The sequence below is a fragment of the Pituophis catenifer genome, unplaced genomic scaffold (assembly GCF_029215685.1).
Source record: "Pituophis catenifer annectens isolate HBS135680 unplaced genomic scaffold, rPitCat1.0.hap2 SCAF_8, whole genome shotgun sequence".
Taxonomy (NCBI): Eukaryota; Metazoa; Chordata; class Lepidosauria; order Squamata; family Colubridae; genus Pituophis; species Pituophis catenifer.
Window position 1 is genome coordinate 62,230,950 of NW_027256888.1, and position 18,875 is coordinate 62,249,824.

General features: G+C 38.9%; 1 protein-coding gene across 1 annotated transcript in view; it reads left to right on the top strand.

Annotated features, from left to right (window-relative positions):
• The window catches only part of CENPE (centromere protein E), a 58,085-nt gene that overhangs the window by 8,776 nt on the left and 30,434 nt on the right, over positions 1-18,875 (top strand). Inside the window, exons 7-23 of the mRNA XM_070948765.1 lie at positions 763-830; positions 1,957-2,025; positions 2,793-2,844; positions 4,035-4,122; positions 4,366-4,495; positions 6,009-6,128; positions 7,326-7,472; positions 8,829-8,964; positions 9,985-10,082; positions 10,523-10,579; positions 10,664-10,819; positions 12,285-12,359; positions 12,500-12,634; positions 15,104-15,238; positions 16,001-16,178; positions 17,657-17,808; positions 18,548-18,850. Of these exons, the coding sequence (XP_070804866.1) occupies positions 763-830; positions 1,957-2,025; positions 2,793-2,844; positions 4,035-4,122; positions 4,366-4,495; positions 6,009-6,128; positions 7,326-7,472; positions 8,829-8,964; positions 9,985-10,082; positions 10,523-10,579; positions 10,664-10,819; positions 12,285-12,359; positions 12,500-12,634; positions 15,104-15,238; positions 16,001-16,178; positions 17,657-17,808; positions 18,548-18,850 (2,099 nt within the window). The remainder of the gene's footprint in view (positions 1-762; positions 831-1,956; positions 2,026-2,792; positions 2,845-4,034; positions 4,123-4,365; positions 4,496-6,008; positions 6,129-7,325; positions 7,473-8,828; positions 8,965-9,984; positions 10,083-10,522; positions 10,580-10,663; positions 10,820-12,284; positions 12,360-12,499; positions 12,635-15,103; positions 15,239-16,000; positions 16,179-17,656; positions 17,809-18,547; positions 18,851-18,875) is intronic.

Consider the following 18,875-nt stretch of genomic DNA (forward strand, 5'->3'; position numbering starts at 1 on the left):
GGCTCCTCTCTGCAGATGAATATTCCCCCATAAATAAAATCTGTCTTTCTTGTCCACATGGGCAACATACTCCTATATGCTCACATATACACTTATAGCACTTTGACTTATGTATCACTCCATAGTGTGTAGCACACTCTGAGTGGTTTACAACATCAGCATATTGCCCCCAACATTCTGGATCCTCATTTTACCAACTTCAGAAAAATGGAAGGCTGAATCAACCTTGAGCCCGTCAGGATCAAACTCCAGAGTGTGGTTGGAGTTTGTAATACTGCATTCTAACTACTGCATCACCAGCACTCCTATATAACTTTCTTTCTCCATTCCTCAGGCATACATGCAAACATGTGCATACACATAGCAATGAAGCCACTACGCTGAATTAGCCATTAGTGGTATAGTACACTTTAGCCCTTTCCTTGAAAATAAAAGAGTAGGAACTTGCTGTGCTTCTACCCCTGTTCACAGCGGGAGTGGGGTGATCTTCTGTTGTTTGGAGGAAATAAAGGGCTGCTCTAAGAGTTCCCAGAAAAGAAGTACAAAATTGGAGGGGTTGGTTCTTTTATTCCTAACAAAATAATAAGAGTTGGAAGGGAAGTTGGAGGCTGTGTAGGAGTTCAGTGGGTATGGGATGTGGGGAAAGGGAGTCAGCTGTGTTTGCAGGCACCAACTGCTGAGGTCTATTTTATGGGAAATGAGAATAAGTAAAGAGAAAATCCAGTATAAGAATAATCTGTATCTAATGTTTCTTCTAAACAGAAAACAGGCATTATGGTGAGACAAAAATGAATGAAAAAAGCAGCCGTTCTCATACAATTTTTAGAATGGTAAGTGATTGCTAATTTTTGTGTTCCTGCCTACATTTAGTTCATGCCACAGTGTTCAGCAGCATCTGCCATGCAGCTAAATAAATAACCACATTACTCAGAATGTTGAATGGCACATATCTTCCACCAAGTAAATAAACCTGGGCTGAAGACCATATAGATTGAAGCACTTTAGTTCTTAGTGACTCCTGTAGGACAAATAAGGCCACAGGTCTGATGAAGAAAACCTGGCCTCAAGGTTTTGGAATTTATGGTGATAAATATAATGCTCCCTTGATGATTTTGAGGAGCATGTTCTTTATTTTTATTTGTCCAAACCATAAATCCTGTTCCCAGACAAATGGCTGTTCAGTTTTGCTTGAAAACTACACTGTCAGAACAGCCTTAAATCTTAGGAAGCAGGCTCGTTCAATTGATTGATAGCTCTCAAGGTCAGGAAGTTCTTCATTATTTTGAGTTTGGTTTTCTCTGTGTAAAGACTTCATCCATTGATTCTTGTCCTATCACTGAAGAATCAGTCCACATTCCTGCTGATAGTATTCCTATTATATCTGCCCTTGGCCGCCTTCAGACTTTGAATTGGGCTTTATCTTCTAACAATATGCAGGAACTGATAAAGTAATCCCTTATGGCCATGATGGTGAACCTATGGCACGCGTGCCGGAAGTGGCATGCAGAGCCATCTCTCCGGGCACGCGAGTTGTTGCCCGTTGCTCTTCCAGATTCCGTCAGCTGGTCTTCATGTGCACGGGAATGCCAGAAACTGGAAGAGCAGCAAACGGGAGCGCATGTGCGTGCTGGGAAGATAATCTTCCGGTTTCCAGCGCGCACACTCCCGTTTCAGCACTTGGTGCCAGAAAGGTTCTCCAACACTGCCTTATGGGGAAGCATATGCTACAAATAGCTTCATCGTCTTGTGACTGAATTCTGAGGCAACATGGTTTTTGAATGGTGTCCAGCTAGGAAAGGTTGCCTCCTGTCCCTTAAGGTAGGGGAAATTAACCTAGTACACATACTGCACTAAAATTAATGTGATGTGTGATTCCATTTAAATTTTTGTCTAGCTCCATAATGTATAAAGGTGTTTTTTAAATCTGGTTCATGATATTATCTTTTTTTTTTAAAGATCATTGAAAGTAAAGAAAAGCATACTTCTGGCTCAAGCTATGAAGGAGCTGTAATGGTTTCTCATTTGGTGAGTTATTTGTAAGATGTCACAGGTTAAAATAAGTGGGATATGATAGTGCACTGGTGTAACTTTATAAACATTAAGTACCAGTTATGTTCTGATTTATACTCGGGCTGGATAGGCTAATAAATTTCACCTGAATCAGACAAAAAAAATTGGGCCTGAGTACATGGGAAACCCCTCCCCAAGTCCCATCAACAGCTACCAGAACAAAGGAAAGGGGATAAAAGGGTCCTGAAGCCCACCCACTCTTTATCGTCCTTGGACCCAGACTTTGTGATTTCTGTCCCTCTGGATGGTGCCTGCCAGCCTAGTAGCATTGTAGCCAGTAAAGTTTGCTATTATTTTAAATTCAGTGTGTTCTAAAAATCAGTTTGTGCCTCAGTGTTCGCTTGAAAGTGATTTGAGTGTGGCTATTTTTCCAGTGCTGTGAATGTGTGAGTGAGTGAAGATAAGCTGAACTTGGGAGCACATGTGTAAACTCTTGCTTTTTTTATATTGGTACTTTCTGAATTTCAGCAAGTTTGACTCATCAGTTCTAATATTCGACGGTGCTCTTCAGCAAGTTCCACTGAAGGCAAAATAGTTTAAATCAGGGGTGGGCAACTGTGGCCCTTTTACAATCTGTGGACTTCAACTCCCAGAATTCCTGAGACAGCCAAGCTGGCTCAGGAATTCTGGGAGTTGAAGTCCACAGGTCATAAAGGGGCCATATTTGCCCACCCCTGGTTTAAATAAAACTAAGCATAACAAATTCTGTCTCAATATTTCAGAATTTTGTAGATCTGGGAGGAAGTGAAAGAGCCAGCCAAACAGGAGCTGAAGGTATGTGTTTACTTCTCAGTGAGATTTTTTGGTAATTCTATAGTAATTTGTTCCTAATTTATTGCCTTAAATAGACTACATTCATATCCTGCCATCTTCAAAGGCCCTCCTCAGACTGAAATAGTCATACATTAGGGTTCTATCTTTATCTTCTCCACACTCTCTAAAGTGAAAAGATTCTTCCAGAGGAATTCCTGTTTTGAATTACTGGTAGTCCTCGATTTACAACAATTCATTTAGTGACTATTCAAAGGTACAGGACTGAAAAAAGTGACTTGTGACCATTTTTTAACTTATGACCATTGCAGCATCCCCATGATGACATAATCAAAATTCAGACACTTGGCAACTGACTCATATTTATGATGGTTGCAGTGTCCTGGGGTCAGTCATCTGATCCCCTTTTGCGACCTTCTGACAAGCAAAGTCAATGGGAAGCCAGATTCACTTGACAGCCATGTTATTAACTTAACAACTGCGGCAATTCACGTAACAACTGACGAGAAAGGCTGTAAAACAGGGCAACATTCACTTAAACAAATGTCTCCCTTAGCACCAGAAATTTTGGGCTCAATTGTCGTAAGTCGAGGACTACTTGTAAACGTAGTCATGTGGGAATAGGGGGATAACAAATAATTGTCCATTCCTAAATGAACAGCTCTTAATAAAGGGCCCATATGGATCACTAGGAACTGAATGTTATATCTGCATCAAGTTACAATAGCCATTGTTGGCTAAAAATGTACAAATAAAATCACAATACAGTTATCTTTAATCTGTGCTAGATTGTGTTCTCACTTCTGTAATCATTAATGGTTGTATATCCTAAACTATTAATGTCCTGCTATCAGAATGGACAAGTTTAAAAGGAAACTAGACAAATTCATGGAGTAGAGGGCTATGAAGGGCTTCCAGTTGTGGTGCCTGTGTCATCTTTATTGCTGAGGTCCATACTCCCCAGTTCTAGATGTTGAAGAATCTGAATGGAGAATCACATTTGCCCTTACTTTCTTGTAGGCTTTAAAACAGATCCATTCAGTTCACTTTTTCTTTGTGTTAATGCTGGATTGTGTAGTCTGTGTATTTGATTCCGTACAAATCTTCCTATAGCCTTAAAATGAGAACTGATTTATGATGCCGTAAATCAATACAGCAATGACTGAAATGGTGCTTTTTATGTATGTGCTTAGGGATTCGACTTAAAGAAGGGTGTAATATTAACCGGAGCCTCTTCATCTTGGGCCAAGTTATCAAGAAACTTTGTGATGATCAGTCTGGGTAAGAAAAAAAATAATTCCTGTTTCAATTGGAGCAGCAAAAGGTTTATGACCTCTGACTCTTCCCTTTCCCAACTTCATTTTTTGACATGCATCTTTTCACATTTTTTCATCTAGATAGTTTTATTATTGATGATTGATTAGTGTTCTCACTTTGTCTAAAGATAATGAGTGGGTTGTTGAACCAATTTTCCCTGAGCTTCATTCATAATATTTTATTCTTTCTCTCATCACTTTGCATCAGAGGTTTCATCAACTACAGGGACAGTAAGCTAACAAGAATTCTCCAGAACTCCTTGGGTGGAAATGCCAAGACTGTTATCATATGTACAATTACACCAGCATCTTTGGAAGAAACTCTTAGCACACTTCAGGTAATTTTTAAATGTTCTTGCTAAAAGAACATTTTGGGTATGGATAAGCACAAGCAGTGAGGGACGCGGTGGCTCAGTGGCTAAGACACTGAGCTTGTTGATTGAAAGGTCGGCAGTTCAGCGGTTCAAATCCCTAGTGCCACAATCTCTAGTGAGCTCCTGTTACTTGTCCCAGCTTCTACCAACCTAGCAGTTTGAAAACACATAAAAAATGCAAGTAGAAAAAATAGGGACCACCTTTGGTGGGAAGGTAACAGTGTTCCGTACGTCTTTGGCGTTTAGTCATGCCGGCCACATGACCACGGAGACATCTTTGGACAGCACTGGCTCTTCGGCTTTGAAATGGAGATGAGCACCGCCCCCTAGAGTTGGAAACGACTAGCACAAATGTGCGAGGGGAACTTTACCTTTATCTCAGCACAAGCAGAAAAGTGCAAACAGCAGTTGTCACTTCAAAACTATATACTGTAGTTATTCTTGATTCTTTTTTATATATATTCCCCCCAACTATTGTGCTATGTGGAAAAGTGTGAGTATATCCTACTTTTATTTTGTTGATTTGTTGAATTTTTGTTTATCTTCCAACATCGGCCTCACTACAAATCGTTTTTGAAAGCTTATAGAATGTATTGCTACTCTTTACAGACAGACAGCTAAAAAGTATTATTTGGGGTATCAGAGTTCTGTGTACAGGATTTGTTCATAAATAGACCTTAGACTAGTACCGGCTAGGAATTTGTGGTCTTCCAGGTGCCAGTCTATCAATTAGTCTAAAGAAGTATTAGATTAATTGGCTGATTCTGTTTTGGAATTCTTGCATAGTAAATCATCAAACGGCAGCCCCCTCCCCCCCCTAGTTTTACTTACCGTATTTTTCAGAGTATAAGACACACCTTTTTCCCCCCAAAAAGAGGGTGAAAATCTGGGTGCATCTTAAACTCCGAATGTAGCTCCACCCAGCTTCTCAAACTGAGGTTTCAGAGGCTGAAAAAAAGCCTCAGAAACGAAGCTTCAGAAAAAAAGCTTCCAAACAGCTTCAGAGGCTTTTTTTTTTTTTTTTTTTTTTTAAAGCTCTGTTTCGGAGGCTTTCAGAGGCAGAATTTTTTTTTTTCTGAAAAGGAGTTTTTAGAAGTTTCAGAGACAGAAAAAAAAAGCAAGGCACAGAACTCACAACCAACGAACCTGTTGCTAAAATTCACCTCTGGGAACAGCTGATTGGGGGTATTCTGGGAGGCTGATCCACTCGCCAATCAGCTTTTTTCTTATTTTCCTCCCCAAAAACTAAGGTGCGTTTTATACTCCAAAAAATACGGTATTTCTAAATTTTGTTTACACAAAGTTCTATCAGAGGGGGAGGGGGACTCTTCATAAAGAAAGCAATATACATTAGAGCAGAAATATCCAGTAAGAATAGCTTGTTTTCAGTTTACGAATGTAATCAAACAAGGTTTTTAAAAATTATACTGATTTTTATTATATTACTGGCCTTCTATACATATTTTGTCTCTTCTAGTTTGCTAGTACAGCTAAAAAGATGAAGAATACCCCGAAAGTCAATGAAGTTCTTGATGATGAGGCTCTTCTAAAGAGATACCGTAACGAAATAGAAGATCTGAAACGCCAACTGGAAGAAGTAAGTTGCCTAATTTAAATGGATTGGGTGGGGGTTTTCCAGTCCAACAAGCCAAATCCATCAGAGAGTGGGCCCCCTGAAAGTGTCCTTGTTCTAAAACCTCGTTAATTGTCTACCCAGTTTCTTGAATGGTGCATGTCACAAACTTTCAAACTCTGAACTTCATTGCCTTCCAAGAGAATCAATGATTCATTATGTATGTTTAGATCAGGGGTGGGTTACCTTTACTACCGGTTTGTATTGTGCCCGCGCACGCGCTCTTCTGCGCATATGCAGATCACTTCTGATGACATCCGGGTCAGTGGGCGGAGCCTCCTGGTTTTACTACCGGTTCTTGAGAACCGGTCCGAACCGGGGGCAACCCACCACTGGTTTAGATGCTACCTAGATTTCAGTTGAATCTGGCAAAGGTATTAGGACAAAATTGAAAAACTGGGGGGGGGGAATGCATCTAGGGATAGGAGCAGGAGTAGAGTCTGAACAGAAATTTTAAGAACCGGTAAAGAAGCTGGACAGTTACTTCAAAACTTATGGACTCCTGATAGCCACAAGGGAAGGGAGAAGCTTCTTATTACGTTTTAGTAATCTGTAGTTAACTCTTTTTATTTCTCCTCTAGTGATTTTAATTTTATTTTTTAAAGTCATTTTTCCTCTTTGTTGGGGACATTGGGAAGCAGGAAAGTGTTGATCCACTGAACATTTGTCTTGACTTAAAAAGTGACTGATCTTTCTGTGATCTCCATCTGAAGAAGCCAAAAATATTCTTTTTCCTCAGACATCCTGCCATAGATCATAGCAATAGCACTTAGACTTATATACTGCTTCATAGTGCTTTACAACCCTCTCTAAGCGGTTTACAGTCAGCATATTGTCCCCAACAATCTGGGTCCTCATTTTACCAACCTCGGAAGGATGGAAGGCGAAGTCAACCTTGAGCCTGGTGAGATTTGATCTACCAAACTTCTGGAAGCCGGTGATCAGCAGAAGTTGCCTGCAGTACTGCACTCTAACCACTGCGCCACAGCGGCTCTAATAATTAGCAGCTCTAATAATGTTTCCTAAACTACCTTTTCCCAGATCGTATGATTGCAGTCTTAAATTACATCCTATAATGTGAATGTTCAAATTCTTCGTATTTATTTTCTTGCAGAACCAAAATTTCCATTTGATAAGCAGCCTTGGTATCTTCTTTTTTAGGTTTCATCTCATTCTCATACCAAAGATCAGTTAGCACAACTCTTGGAAGAGAAGAATTCTGTTCAGAAAGAGCAACAAGACAGGATAAGAGCACTCACAGAGATGTTGGTGACTTCATCCTCTTTTTTGCGAGAACGGGAGCTAAAGGTAAGCATGGAGATTAAATCTTGGAGAAAGTTAGAAAACGTTGCTTGTTTGTTTTGGAATTGTTATGTTTGGGAAGATGGGCAACATTTATGTAAACATAAAGAACCCCCATTCTCTTAGCCTTTCAGAAGCCATTAAGATTTAGATTTTTATCCGGACACTGGAATGCAGTGAGTATGTCTGGAGTAAGTTGTTGGGCATCCCAAAGGGTGATGAAGAAGCCAGGTTTTGTTTAGATTTTAGTAGTCATGGCTTTTATTCTTGTGATGATATAAGAAATATCATAAATCTCAAAACAAGTAGCATGTCTTAAATTCTAGATCTTTTAAATTCTAAAAAATGCCATCAATGTAAGTTCAGGGTCCATCAAAAATTGATACATAAAACATGAGATGTATTTTAAGGCGCTGTTGATTTAGACCAGGTGTGTCAAACTCAATTTCATTGAGGGCCACATCAGGGTTGTGTTTGACCTCGGGTGGGCGGGCTGGTGGTTTTCCTTTTAGTTTGTTTTGCTAGCCCTCTGCCAGTGCAAATGGAGGTTGGGGGAGCTGTGCGCTGCCTCCTGCAGCCCTCTGCCAGCGAAAACGGACTGTGGGCGCGCCCCCCCGACCCTGAGTTCTGTTTTCGCTGGCAGAGGCACCACGGGCTGGTCCTTCGCTATTTCCAGGGCAGCTCTGTGGGCCAGATCTAAGCACTAAGCTCAGCTTGAGTTTGACATCCCTGATTTAGATACTGAAATAGCAAAAATATAAGAAGTCTTCTTTCTCATCTTGGTGATAGAATGAATAGTTGCAGTTGTATGAAATGGTATTTTCGATGGGTTCTGCAACTGTTTGAGAAAATAGTAAAGACTCTTAAACTCATCTTCTGCTGTCTTCATAAAAACAGTCTTCAGTTGGCAATTCTTGTTTGTCAGAACTCTTATCTATGTTTCTCAAGCTTATACTAATAGCATATATCACAAAACTTTAGCATTGCGTGTGGGACTGCTCTGAATTAGTGGGTCATAATGTCAGGTGCTGTTACATATACATCTGCTCTACTCCTTCCCTGTCAAAGTTTTCTTTGAAATCAACATTGCCAATATTTTTGCCAAAATTCCAACAACAGTTTCTATTAGAGCTCCTGACTCTAAAGAGAACAAATCTTAAGTCCTTTTATTTATAAAAGGTATAATGAACTTATTATATCAAGTCCTTTCTCAGATCGGTACAAATGTATTAAGACTTCACGTCCCAGAATTCCTCAACCTGCATGCTAGCTAAGAAATTCCCACCATGTTTGAAGTGTTGGAAAGCTTGGGCAGCATATTGTGTATGTGTATGCTTATTTTTATTTTATTCTTAATTTAAGGCTAAAAAGAAGAGGCGTGTGACCTGGGCCCCTGGGCCTGTAAGCCAAGATGGCGGAATGCCTTTCTTAGAAGACTTTCCTGCAAGAGCTAAACGCTTTAAAGGTTCTCTATCTTGTGTCACAGAGATGGAAGAATGTAAGTTCTTTTCCTAAGAAATTGTTTCATTTGACTCCTATATCTTAAAAGGAATTTACCAGTTAATAGTGGCTTGTAGCAAATCAAGATTTGTCATTCATAGAAAATTGTTAATAGTAAATGCCATCATATGCCTCTTTAGAAGGCATGCTTAACCTACATGTTATTTGCCTGATACTGTTGAGTTCTGTTAAATATGAGATGGGACGGTTAAGGATGAAATTCCAAGCTTAAACTACAGGTGGTCCTGACTTAACAGTCTTTTATTCAGTGACTGTACTTACAGGAGATAGTTACAACCAGACCATGTACTTATGGCCATTGCAGCATCACCACAGTCACATGACCATGATTTGCGACCTTCCTTGCTGGCTTCCTACAAACAAAGTCATTTGGGAAACCAGCAGGAAGTTGAGATCAATTATGGTTCCTCACTTAATCACCTGGGCAGTCTTCACTTAACAGCAACTGGGACTTCCAGAACTGCTGTCACTGAGCAGCACAGTCACATGGCTTTTGACTTTAAGAGCTTCATTTAGCAGAAGCAGCGTAGTCACATGGTGTTTTAAAGTACATCACTTAACAGAATTTCTGGTCCCAATTAGCATTGTTAAACAAGGACTACCTATACCAAGTTCAGTTTCTCTTTTAGTTGCTCTGAAAGAAATCTGAATCTGGCAGCTGTCTCCAGAGATTGAAAAGACCCAACTTTCTAAATATGTTGATCTGACAGGTGCCTGTGCTCAAAATCTGTATCGCTCACTAGGACAAAAGCTACTTCGTGGGGTTAAACATCTTTCCAAATCAAATGGGAAGGAAAAGAGCAAGCTTAGGTTCCATAAAATTCAGTTATCTGATATAAAAACTATTTAGAGACTAATGGAATGGTTGCCGCTTGGTGAAAATTAAGGAGACCAAAAGTAGCTATTTTCTATAAAAAAAAATAGTCCATAGAATTTCCATTTCCATTTAATTTTATAATTAAATGGGGTGTTTTATGGGGGTGTTTTTAATTCTTAGCTGTCTCCTCGGAGTTCTCAGAATATGATGATCAATGCATGACAGCCAGTGTTATAATGCCTGAGGAAGAATGGATCCCAGGATCCGAAATAAACTTTGTAAGTATTAGGGGCTGATGGGGAAAAAAATAAGCAGAATTTGCCAAGAGGGTTGGATATATTGTTGAAACAATTTTTCCCATGCAGTGGCAAACATGCTTCAGTGGTGTGTAGAATTGCACATTAAGGGAAAATACAGCTTGTCAAAAACTCTTCCCCAATGCCTCTTGTTTTACTGCCTGTAAAGGAAAAAGGGGAACAGGTTCTCTTCCTATTATCTTTATTCCTAACTAGATTTATATTATTACAAATCCAATAAAATAAATATTATTTGCATATTATTATGTGTAAAAAAAAAAAGAGCTTTTTTTCCAACTGGGAACATAATTTGATGATGAAGCAGAATGGTTTTAGTCAACAATCCCTTTTAAGTTCCATTACATTTGATATTTTGCAAAACAGAAGAATGTTGTTGTCCACTGAAATGTTTTTTGTTCTAGACTTCTAAAGACTTTGCCGAGTCGGTTCAGCTTTGCCAAAGCCTCTTGGAAGAAAGGGTGAGTCATTTTTGCAGGTTTCAGGATATTCATCCAGAGGCTATGAGTAAAATATGTAATTTCCTCCATTCCTTTCTGGTCTAGGATAATGCCGTCACTGAACAGCAAACCATAAAATCAAAATTTGATAGTGTGTGCTTGGAGAAAGAACAGCTGACCTTAGAACTCTCAGAGCTGCGTGAGAAAATTTCAACCCATGAGTTTGTGGCCCTTGAGAAAGTGGTTTCTGAAGAGCAGGAGGTGAGAAAAAAGGATAGTTTGCAAATGAAACATTTGTATGCAAATGAAACATTTCTATAAGTTTTAAAGACTTGCATTGTGAAATGCAAACAGACTAAACACCACTGCAGTTCTTTTGAAACATGTAAAGTTATGAGATTTTTTTCAACTAGTTTATACAGGTAATCCTTGAGCTATGGTAGTTCATAGTCCTGAAATTACGAATGTTGCAACACAACAGCAATCGTTCACCCTCACGAACGACCGCAGAGGCACTGCAACATTCACCCTGCTTATTCCACCACCACCCCTTCAGCTCCCCACAATTGCTTCTCCCCACCCCCTCCCATCCTGCCACACCGGACTCACCTTGTAAAGATTTGTATTCTCTCTACTGCGGTTTCTTTGAGAGGGTCAGTTTTGCTTCCAGAATCCAATCGGCTTGCAAATGCTTTTCACGCACCAAGAATGAAATGTTTGGGGGGGGGGCATGATCTTGCGTGACTTGAAGTCGCCATTCTCTGCAAAAGCAGATGGATGCCTGAAATTACACGAGATCTGCGCAAAACATTTGCAAGCCGACAGGATGCTTTGTGGCAGCGCAATTTTTATCTATACTTCTAATGCTTTCCAGTTATTTAGGACTTCAGTTCCCAGATTTCCTGACCAACACATCTGAAGCTGGATAGGAAATCTGGGGGTGAAAATGTTATCTGGAAGACATAGATTAAGGCAAAGTGTTTGAGGCACATGGCACTATAACCTTGCTCTGCATCTTACTCAAGGATTATCTGGGAATAGGCGTTTTCTCTCTCCCAATTTGAAAGGAAGATGGGACATAAATGTACTAATTTTAACGGAATATAAATTACTAAAGTAGAATTAAGCTTCTCTATGGATTGTCATGTGTGTTAGGCTTGGTCTCTGGGTGTTATGTGAATTTCGTTGTATGGATATACTGTGTATATACATACAATGACAATAAACTTTACAATACAAACTTCTTGTGACCAACCATAAAATATTAATCTTGCAACCAAGACATTCTACTTTGAAAGACTGAGAAGTAATAACAATTACTGGATTTACACATCTTAGAAAGCTAAGCTTTGCTTTTGACTGAGTACATTGAGCCATGGTTCCACAACCAACCATAATGATTACAGTTTGAGATGAGCCAAACCATGGCTTATTTAATTCTGGCTTAATGTTACGTATAAACCAAGTCATTATTGCACGGTGCCATGTACAAATCTAGCCACTCTGGTACAGAGATTGAAATTTTGTTTCCTGGAATTTTTCTCCAGTTTAAGATATGCATAAGCAGTATTTCCTGCAGCAGCAACTAGATGCTTATGTAAAATTGAGTGGTTCTAACAGAATCTTTTATTGCAAAGGCTGCTTATCTTTCTTATGGTGATGGCAGGTAAACTAAACTGATGGGTGCTTCATAACTGCTTTGCTATTTGCTCCACTTGCTCCACAGATGCAACTAATGCATGAAATTACCAACTTAAAGGCTATAATTTCAAATGCAGAAATATACAATCAAGACCTTCAGGTGAGCTGGTGATGATTGCATGGCTTCCTTTTTTAAAAAAACAAAAAATGGAATGGCGATGTGAATGGGGACAATTCCTTTGTATTTAGTATAGCATATATTGATTGTGTTTGAGATACACCTTTTTGTTTGTTTAATAGCAAGAAATAAACTCAAAAGACATGCAGTGCAAGGAACAAGAGGAAAGAATCTCAGCATTGGAAGAGCACAATAAGAAACTTAAAAGTCTTGTAGAAGAGTTTAAAAAAGACAAAAATGAAACAACCATTTTAGTAGTAAGTCTGAATCTTCTTAATTAATTGTGTATTTCGTAAGTGAACTATGAAAAGCATATTTTTGTGTATTTGATTTCTTTGTTACTAGTTGAAGTTCTTCTGAATAGCTACATAGGTAGTTATTTCCCTGCCTTCTCTATCATGCAGAGCAGGAGTGTCAGACTTGCAGCCTGCGCAGGCCAGATGCGTCACACGCTGGTCACGCCCACCTCCGGTTTAGCAAAGTGGGGGGGGAGTCGCAATACTTCACGGGACGACAACATGACGCTGCGATTGACACCCCTGAAATAAATTTATCAAGTTTTCTAGGCAAAGCGAATAATTTAGTATCAAGTTACAAAAGTTACACAAGTTGTTAATAAGAGCTCTTGCCAGACGTATTTTCACAATTTCCAGTGAGTGATTGGAGAATAAATGATATTTCCATGTGGCTAAACATGCATCATTGTCCAAAGGTTTGGTTTGCTACATGGATAGAGAGAGAGATGCAAATTCTCATGTTGCTATTATCGCATTGGCCTGACTCACAAGGAGAGATAATTCTAAGATATAATATATATTTGGTTTGGGTTTAGCATATTGTGTGAAGCTAGCAAATTGTTTCTTATTTAACAAAACTTGATTTTTTAAAAAATGAAGTCTGTCAAAAATCAAGTCAGTTATCATGTCTAAACCCAGTCACATAGAAACATGTACTGCATTTTCCAAGAAGTCAGAAGAGCCAGTATTCCAATAGTTAGCTTTCATTGTCCATTTACCAGTCTTGAGACAATTTGGTAAATACAATTAGTCCTCGACCTGCGGCTTTTTGGGCCCTCTGCTGTCAGATGATTCCATCACTGGCTGGCCCCGCCCCTCACCCTCCCCTCCCAATCACTCCTCGCCTGGCCTGAGAAGGCAAGGGCGACAGTGGGGGATGGAGAAACGGCCAGGGCAGAGACAGAGAGATATGGAGAGAGCGGGATAGAGAGAGACATAAAGAGATACAGAGAGAGAGGGAGGGAGGGAGAGGAGAGAGAGAGAGAGAGAGATGTCAAAATGATTTTGTGGTTCCTGGTGTTTTTTAACAACTGGTTCTCTGCCCTAATGATCGGCTGGGTAGGCATGGCTGGGGGGGGGGGGTCATGTGACTGGTGGAAGTGAGTGACATCAAGTTGGCCACGCCCACCCAGGTTTTGTGGCTTCTGATGTTTTCTTTTCTGTGGGAAACGGGTCCAAATGGCTCTTTGAGTATTTAAGGTTGCAGACCCCTGACCTAGGACCACAATTGAGCCCAAAATTTCTGCTGCTAAGTGAGACATTTGTTAAGTGAATTTTGCCCCATGTTACAACCTATCTTGTCACAGTTAAGTGAATCACTGCATTTGTTAAATTAATGACACTATTATTAAGTGAATCTGGCCTCCCCATTGGCTTTGCTTGTTAGAAGGGTGCAAAAGGTGATCCCATGACTCTGGGACACTGCAGCTGTCATAAATATGAATCAATTGCCAAGCATCTCATTTTTGATCACATGAGTATGAGAATGCTGTAATAGTCATAAGTATGAAAAACGGTGAAGAGTCCATTTTTTCAGTGCCATTGTAACTTTGAATGGTCATTAAATGAACTGTTGTAAGTCGAGGATTACCAGTATATAAATTTTCTATAAATCGATGTGATTTTTTTTCATATAAATATAATAGCATGGGTTAGCATATTATTATGGCTGAGGATGCTTTTCTAAAGTGATTTCAATTTTCAGAGTTGTGGAATTTCTCCAAAGTATGAACATTTTGCTGATATTTTTGTCCTGTTTTGAGAAAACCAAAATAGCAAAATGGAGCCAGTGAAGCATAATATATAGCAGGGGTGTCAATCTCGCGGCCCATGGGCCAGATGCATCATGCGCTGGCCACGCTCCCGCCTAGTTTAGCAAATTGGGGAAAGTCGCAATACATTTATTTATTTATCTATCTGTCTATCTATCTATCTATCTATCTATCTATCTATCTATCTATCTATCATATTTCTATGCCACCCACTCTTCCAAGGACTCTGGGTGGCTTACACCAAAGACAGTATACTAAATAGCATATTGCCCCCTAACAATCTGGGTCTTCATTTTACCCATCTCAGAAGAATGGAAGGTTGAGTCAACCTTGAGCCGGTGAGATTTGATCCGCTGATCTGCTGAACTAGCAGTCAGCTGAAGTAGCTGCAGTACTGCACTCTAACTACTGCGCCACCTCGGCTCATATCACATCATGTGACAAATTTGACATTCCTGATATATAGGCTTTACCTCTGATTTTTGAAAATTGAAATTCATTATGATATGGCGATTGCGAAAATAAATTTATGAATCATCTGTTTTGACTTTCCTAACCCCAGTCCATCAACCTTACAAAAAAAAAACAGTTTTCATTTTTCCTTGATAGAATATTTATCTCTGCTTAAACCACACTATCACAATCTTCATGCTTGCAGCAAACTCCAAGGAAAAACCGGGACGAAGTGCAAGAGTTAAAGCAGTCTCTCAGAGATGCTGAAAATGTTGCCCTGGATGCCAAGAAAGAATCTGCATTCCTCCGAAGTGAAAATCTAACACTGAAAGAAAAAATGGTAAAAAAAAAAAAAATAGTAAAATTAGCTGCTGAAAATATGTTCTATTTAAAAAAAACTCTAGAACATGTTTGTTTATAAAATAGCTATTTGTTTTTCATTAGAAGACTGCCATTATGTGAATGGGAAGCAAACTGATAAAAAAAAGTTGAGGCATCTTTCCCCAGGATCTGATGTACATGCAGAAGAAGATAACATTAAGGAGCCTACCGCAATAGAGATTTAAGTTTAAGATCTCATATCATCTTGTAGATTATGCTGCCTTATAATTCCTAGAATGAATCTAGTGACAATTTGAAGGGTGTGTGTGTTAAGGTATTGAGTTTTAAGAGCTGACCAGCAGTAAAGCTGATGCAGTGAAGATGAATCGGCAGCCAGGAGAGGGCGTATTCTCTCTCCTTTTGTCTGGTATTCATTGCTGAGTTCTCTGTGTAGAGTTAAGAAGAAGATTGATTACTTGTCAGGTATTTGCTAACCACGTATATTTCTGTATATGTCTTGTATATAAACCACTGTTAAATGTCTAACTGTTTGTGCTGTGTTTTGCTCCTAGGTTGTCTCATAATAGTAGTCACATTGCAAACGCTCTGACTGTGTGTGTGTGTGTGTGTGTATGTGTGTGTGTGTGTGTGTCAATGCTGCCTAATAAGGTTTTCCTGTAAGCCAGAAAGCGGATATCACAGAGCAAACTGTGTTTGTTGTACATTGCCAATTCGTACTTAGATGTTCATGTTCATACTATGCTAACTCCTTCCCACATAGAATCAGCTCTCAGAGACTTACAATCAAATGGAAAAAGATCTTGGAAACTACAAAACCCAATTAGAAGCCGGAAAAGTCACCTATAAAAAAATGCAGTCTGATCTCCAGAAAGAACTACAATATTACTTGCAAGAAAATGCAAAGCTGACATCTTCGGTGGAAGTTAACAATTCAAAAGGTACTGTTCACAGAAACCACTTCCTCTGTTCTTTATAAAACCCTAAATGCTGAGAAGAAGTTTTATAACTTAAAAGTCAGTAGAATGCTGATAGGAATACTGGGAGTTGTAATTCCAGGACATGTGGATTGGGAAAGGCTGCATTAAATTAATCTGCAGTGTTTCAGGAAGGCTTTTGAGACGTCGAAATGGGAAGGTGTCTTGTTTTTTCTGTCATGTTGCTTTACTTTTACTTTTTTATGTTTTGTTTGTTTTTTATGTGGTTTTGTTTGCTGGTATTTCTTGTGCACAGTTTGAGCCTCCTCTCCTTTCCAAATTGAGATTTTTTTAAAAAAATCTAGTGAAGGAGATAGCCATTTATAATAAAACCATCAAAAGGTTTTGTTGTATTTTAAAGCTTATCAAATATACTTTGGGTTTTCATTTACCTCTTAGGCATTTGATGAGACATTTAATTTAGTTGCAGGATCTCTTTCAACAAAACCATTGCAGCTACAATGAAAAAAAATACTCTGTTATTTTTCCTCTTAAAATGGGTTGCATGTAAGAAGGATCCTTGGATCCAATTTGTACTTGCCTTCCTATATTTAACAAAAAGGATATAACTGCTGCTCTGGAGTTTCAAAACTAAAGATTGCTCTAAAAATCAGAAGGTCAGATCAGGAGTAAGAACAGGAGTAAGCTCAAAATGGAGAAAGAAAACTGCATAACTAAGAAAAGAAACAGAGAGGAAATAAACCAAACTGTATGAGCAGCAACATTTTACTTTTCAGGGATGTAAGGGAGAGTGGCTTTTGTTGTTGTTTTTTGTTTCTTTCAGCATTGTCATTTGCAAAATTCAGGATATAAATTACTCTGTATTTTAACAAGAAATTTCACTGTACCCAAAATGTATAAAAAAAACTGGGGCTGTAGCTCAGGGATAGATTCTTTACTTGTGGAAGGTCCAAGATTTAATCTCCAGTATTTCTAAATTGGGGGCTTGGTAGCTAAGACACTGAGCTTGTCAATCGAAAGGTCGGCAGTTCGGGGGTTCGAATCCCTAGTGCCGCGTAACGGGGTGAGCTCCCGTTACTTGTCCAGCTTCTGCCAACCTAGCAGTTCGAAAGCACGTAAAAAATGCAAGTAGAAAAATAGGGATCACTTTTGGTGGGAAGGTAACAGCGTTCCGTGCGCCTTTGGCATTTAGTCATGCCAGCCACATGACCACTGAAACTTCTTCGGACAGCACTGGCTCTTCAGCTTTGAAATGGAGATGAGCACCGCCCCCTAGAGTCGGGAACGACTAGCACATATGTGCGAGGGGAACCTTTACCTTTACCTTTTATTTCTAAGTAAGACTACAAAAATTCATGAAAACCAAAGAACCGTTGATGATATGGGCTCCCCGTGATGTAGCTTCCCATGTATAGAACAATCCAGTCAATATAGCACAGTTGTCATTCATTTCTACGATAAGTTTGGCCTCTCTTTTCCAGACTTTCTACCATATATGGAGTTGGAAGGGAAAATGGAGGATTTAAAAAATGAGCTGAATAAAGCTTTGGAAGAGAACGTGAGTTTAAAGGAGAAGTTGACTGATTTATCAGAAGCAAACTCTGGATCAGATCTTGAAATCTTACACAAAGAGGTAAAAACATTGCATGAATCACTGAAAATTATTCAGTACCATTTTATATAGCAATACTTACATTTTCAAGTGAAATTTTCTCTTTTCAGAATAAAGTTTATTTTCTTCACTGTTTCCTAAAACAGATTTTTAGCACTAGTGAGCTATTTCAGCATTGTAAATAATTTTATTGACTTTTAGCAGAATTTTGTGTCTACCAGTGATTAGTTGCTAGGGCTTTACACAGTGACTTTGGAACATGCTCCTAGCAAAATAAATAGTTGTTTCTTGGAGTAGCTTTCAAAGCAGTTATCCAATCCTGAAAAAAAGAGGCAGCTGCTTTTTTGATTCAAAAGCATTTGCAAATTGAATTAGAAATCACAGTGTTATTTTGTTGCATTATCTTCTGGTTTCTTTCATATTTGGAGAATGGAATTTTGGGTTTTAGAGATTGCTAAAATTGGGGAATCCAGAATTTGTTAGAAGATAGGATTGATTGGCAATAGTGTGATAAGCAGTAATAGACTTCAGCTAGGAAAATAGACCAAGTCTCTACAAGATTTCTTTTTAACACTAAAGCAAAGTAACAATAGATAACCTTTTGATTAATTTTGGAATAATGACAGACATCAAATTGATTCCCGTTAGAGAAGCATAAAACATAACATAACAACAACAACAATTTAAAACATAACAAAAACACCTAAGAGCTGTTCTCCGATATTTTGTTCATAATGTATGCTTTTGGTATTATTAACAGATTGTTGAAAAAAATGAAACAATTGCTCTGCTGATCTCAGAAAAAGAAATGTTACTGTCTCAAGTTTCTGAAAAAGAGAGAATGGTTCATGAAGCAACTCAAGCACTATCATCCAAAATGGATTTAGCAAATGATGAAATGATAAGAGGAAACACCGTAGCTTTTGAAGAACTCAGACAGTCATGTGATAGATTGGAGGAGAAATCCTTGGTTGTGGCTGAAGAAGACAAATCTACGAAAACAGAAATAGATTCCTGTTCCAATGGAAGTCTCAATACATCCATCAGTTATAATACCCAAGAGGTAAGTGCCCATTTTATAATATGAT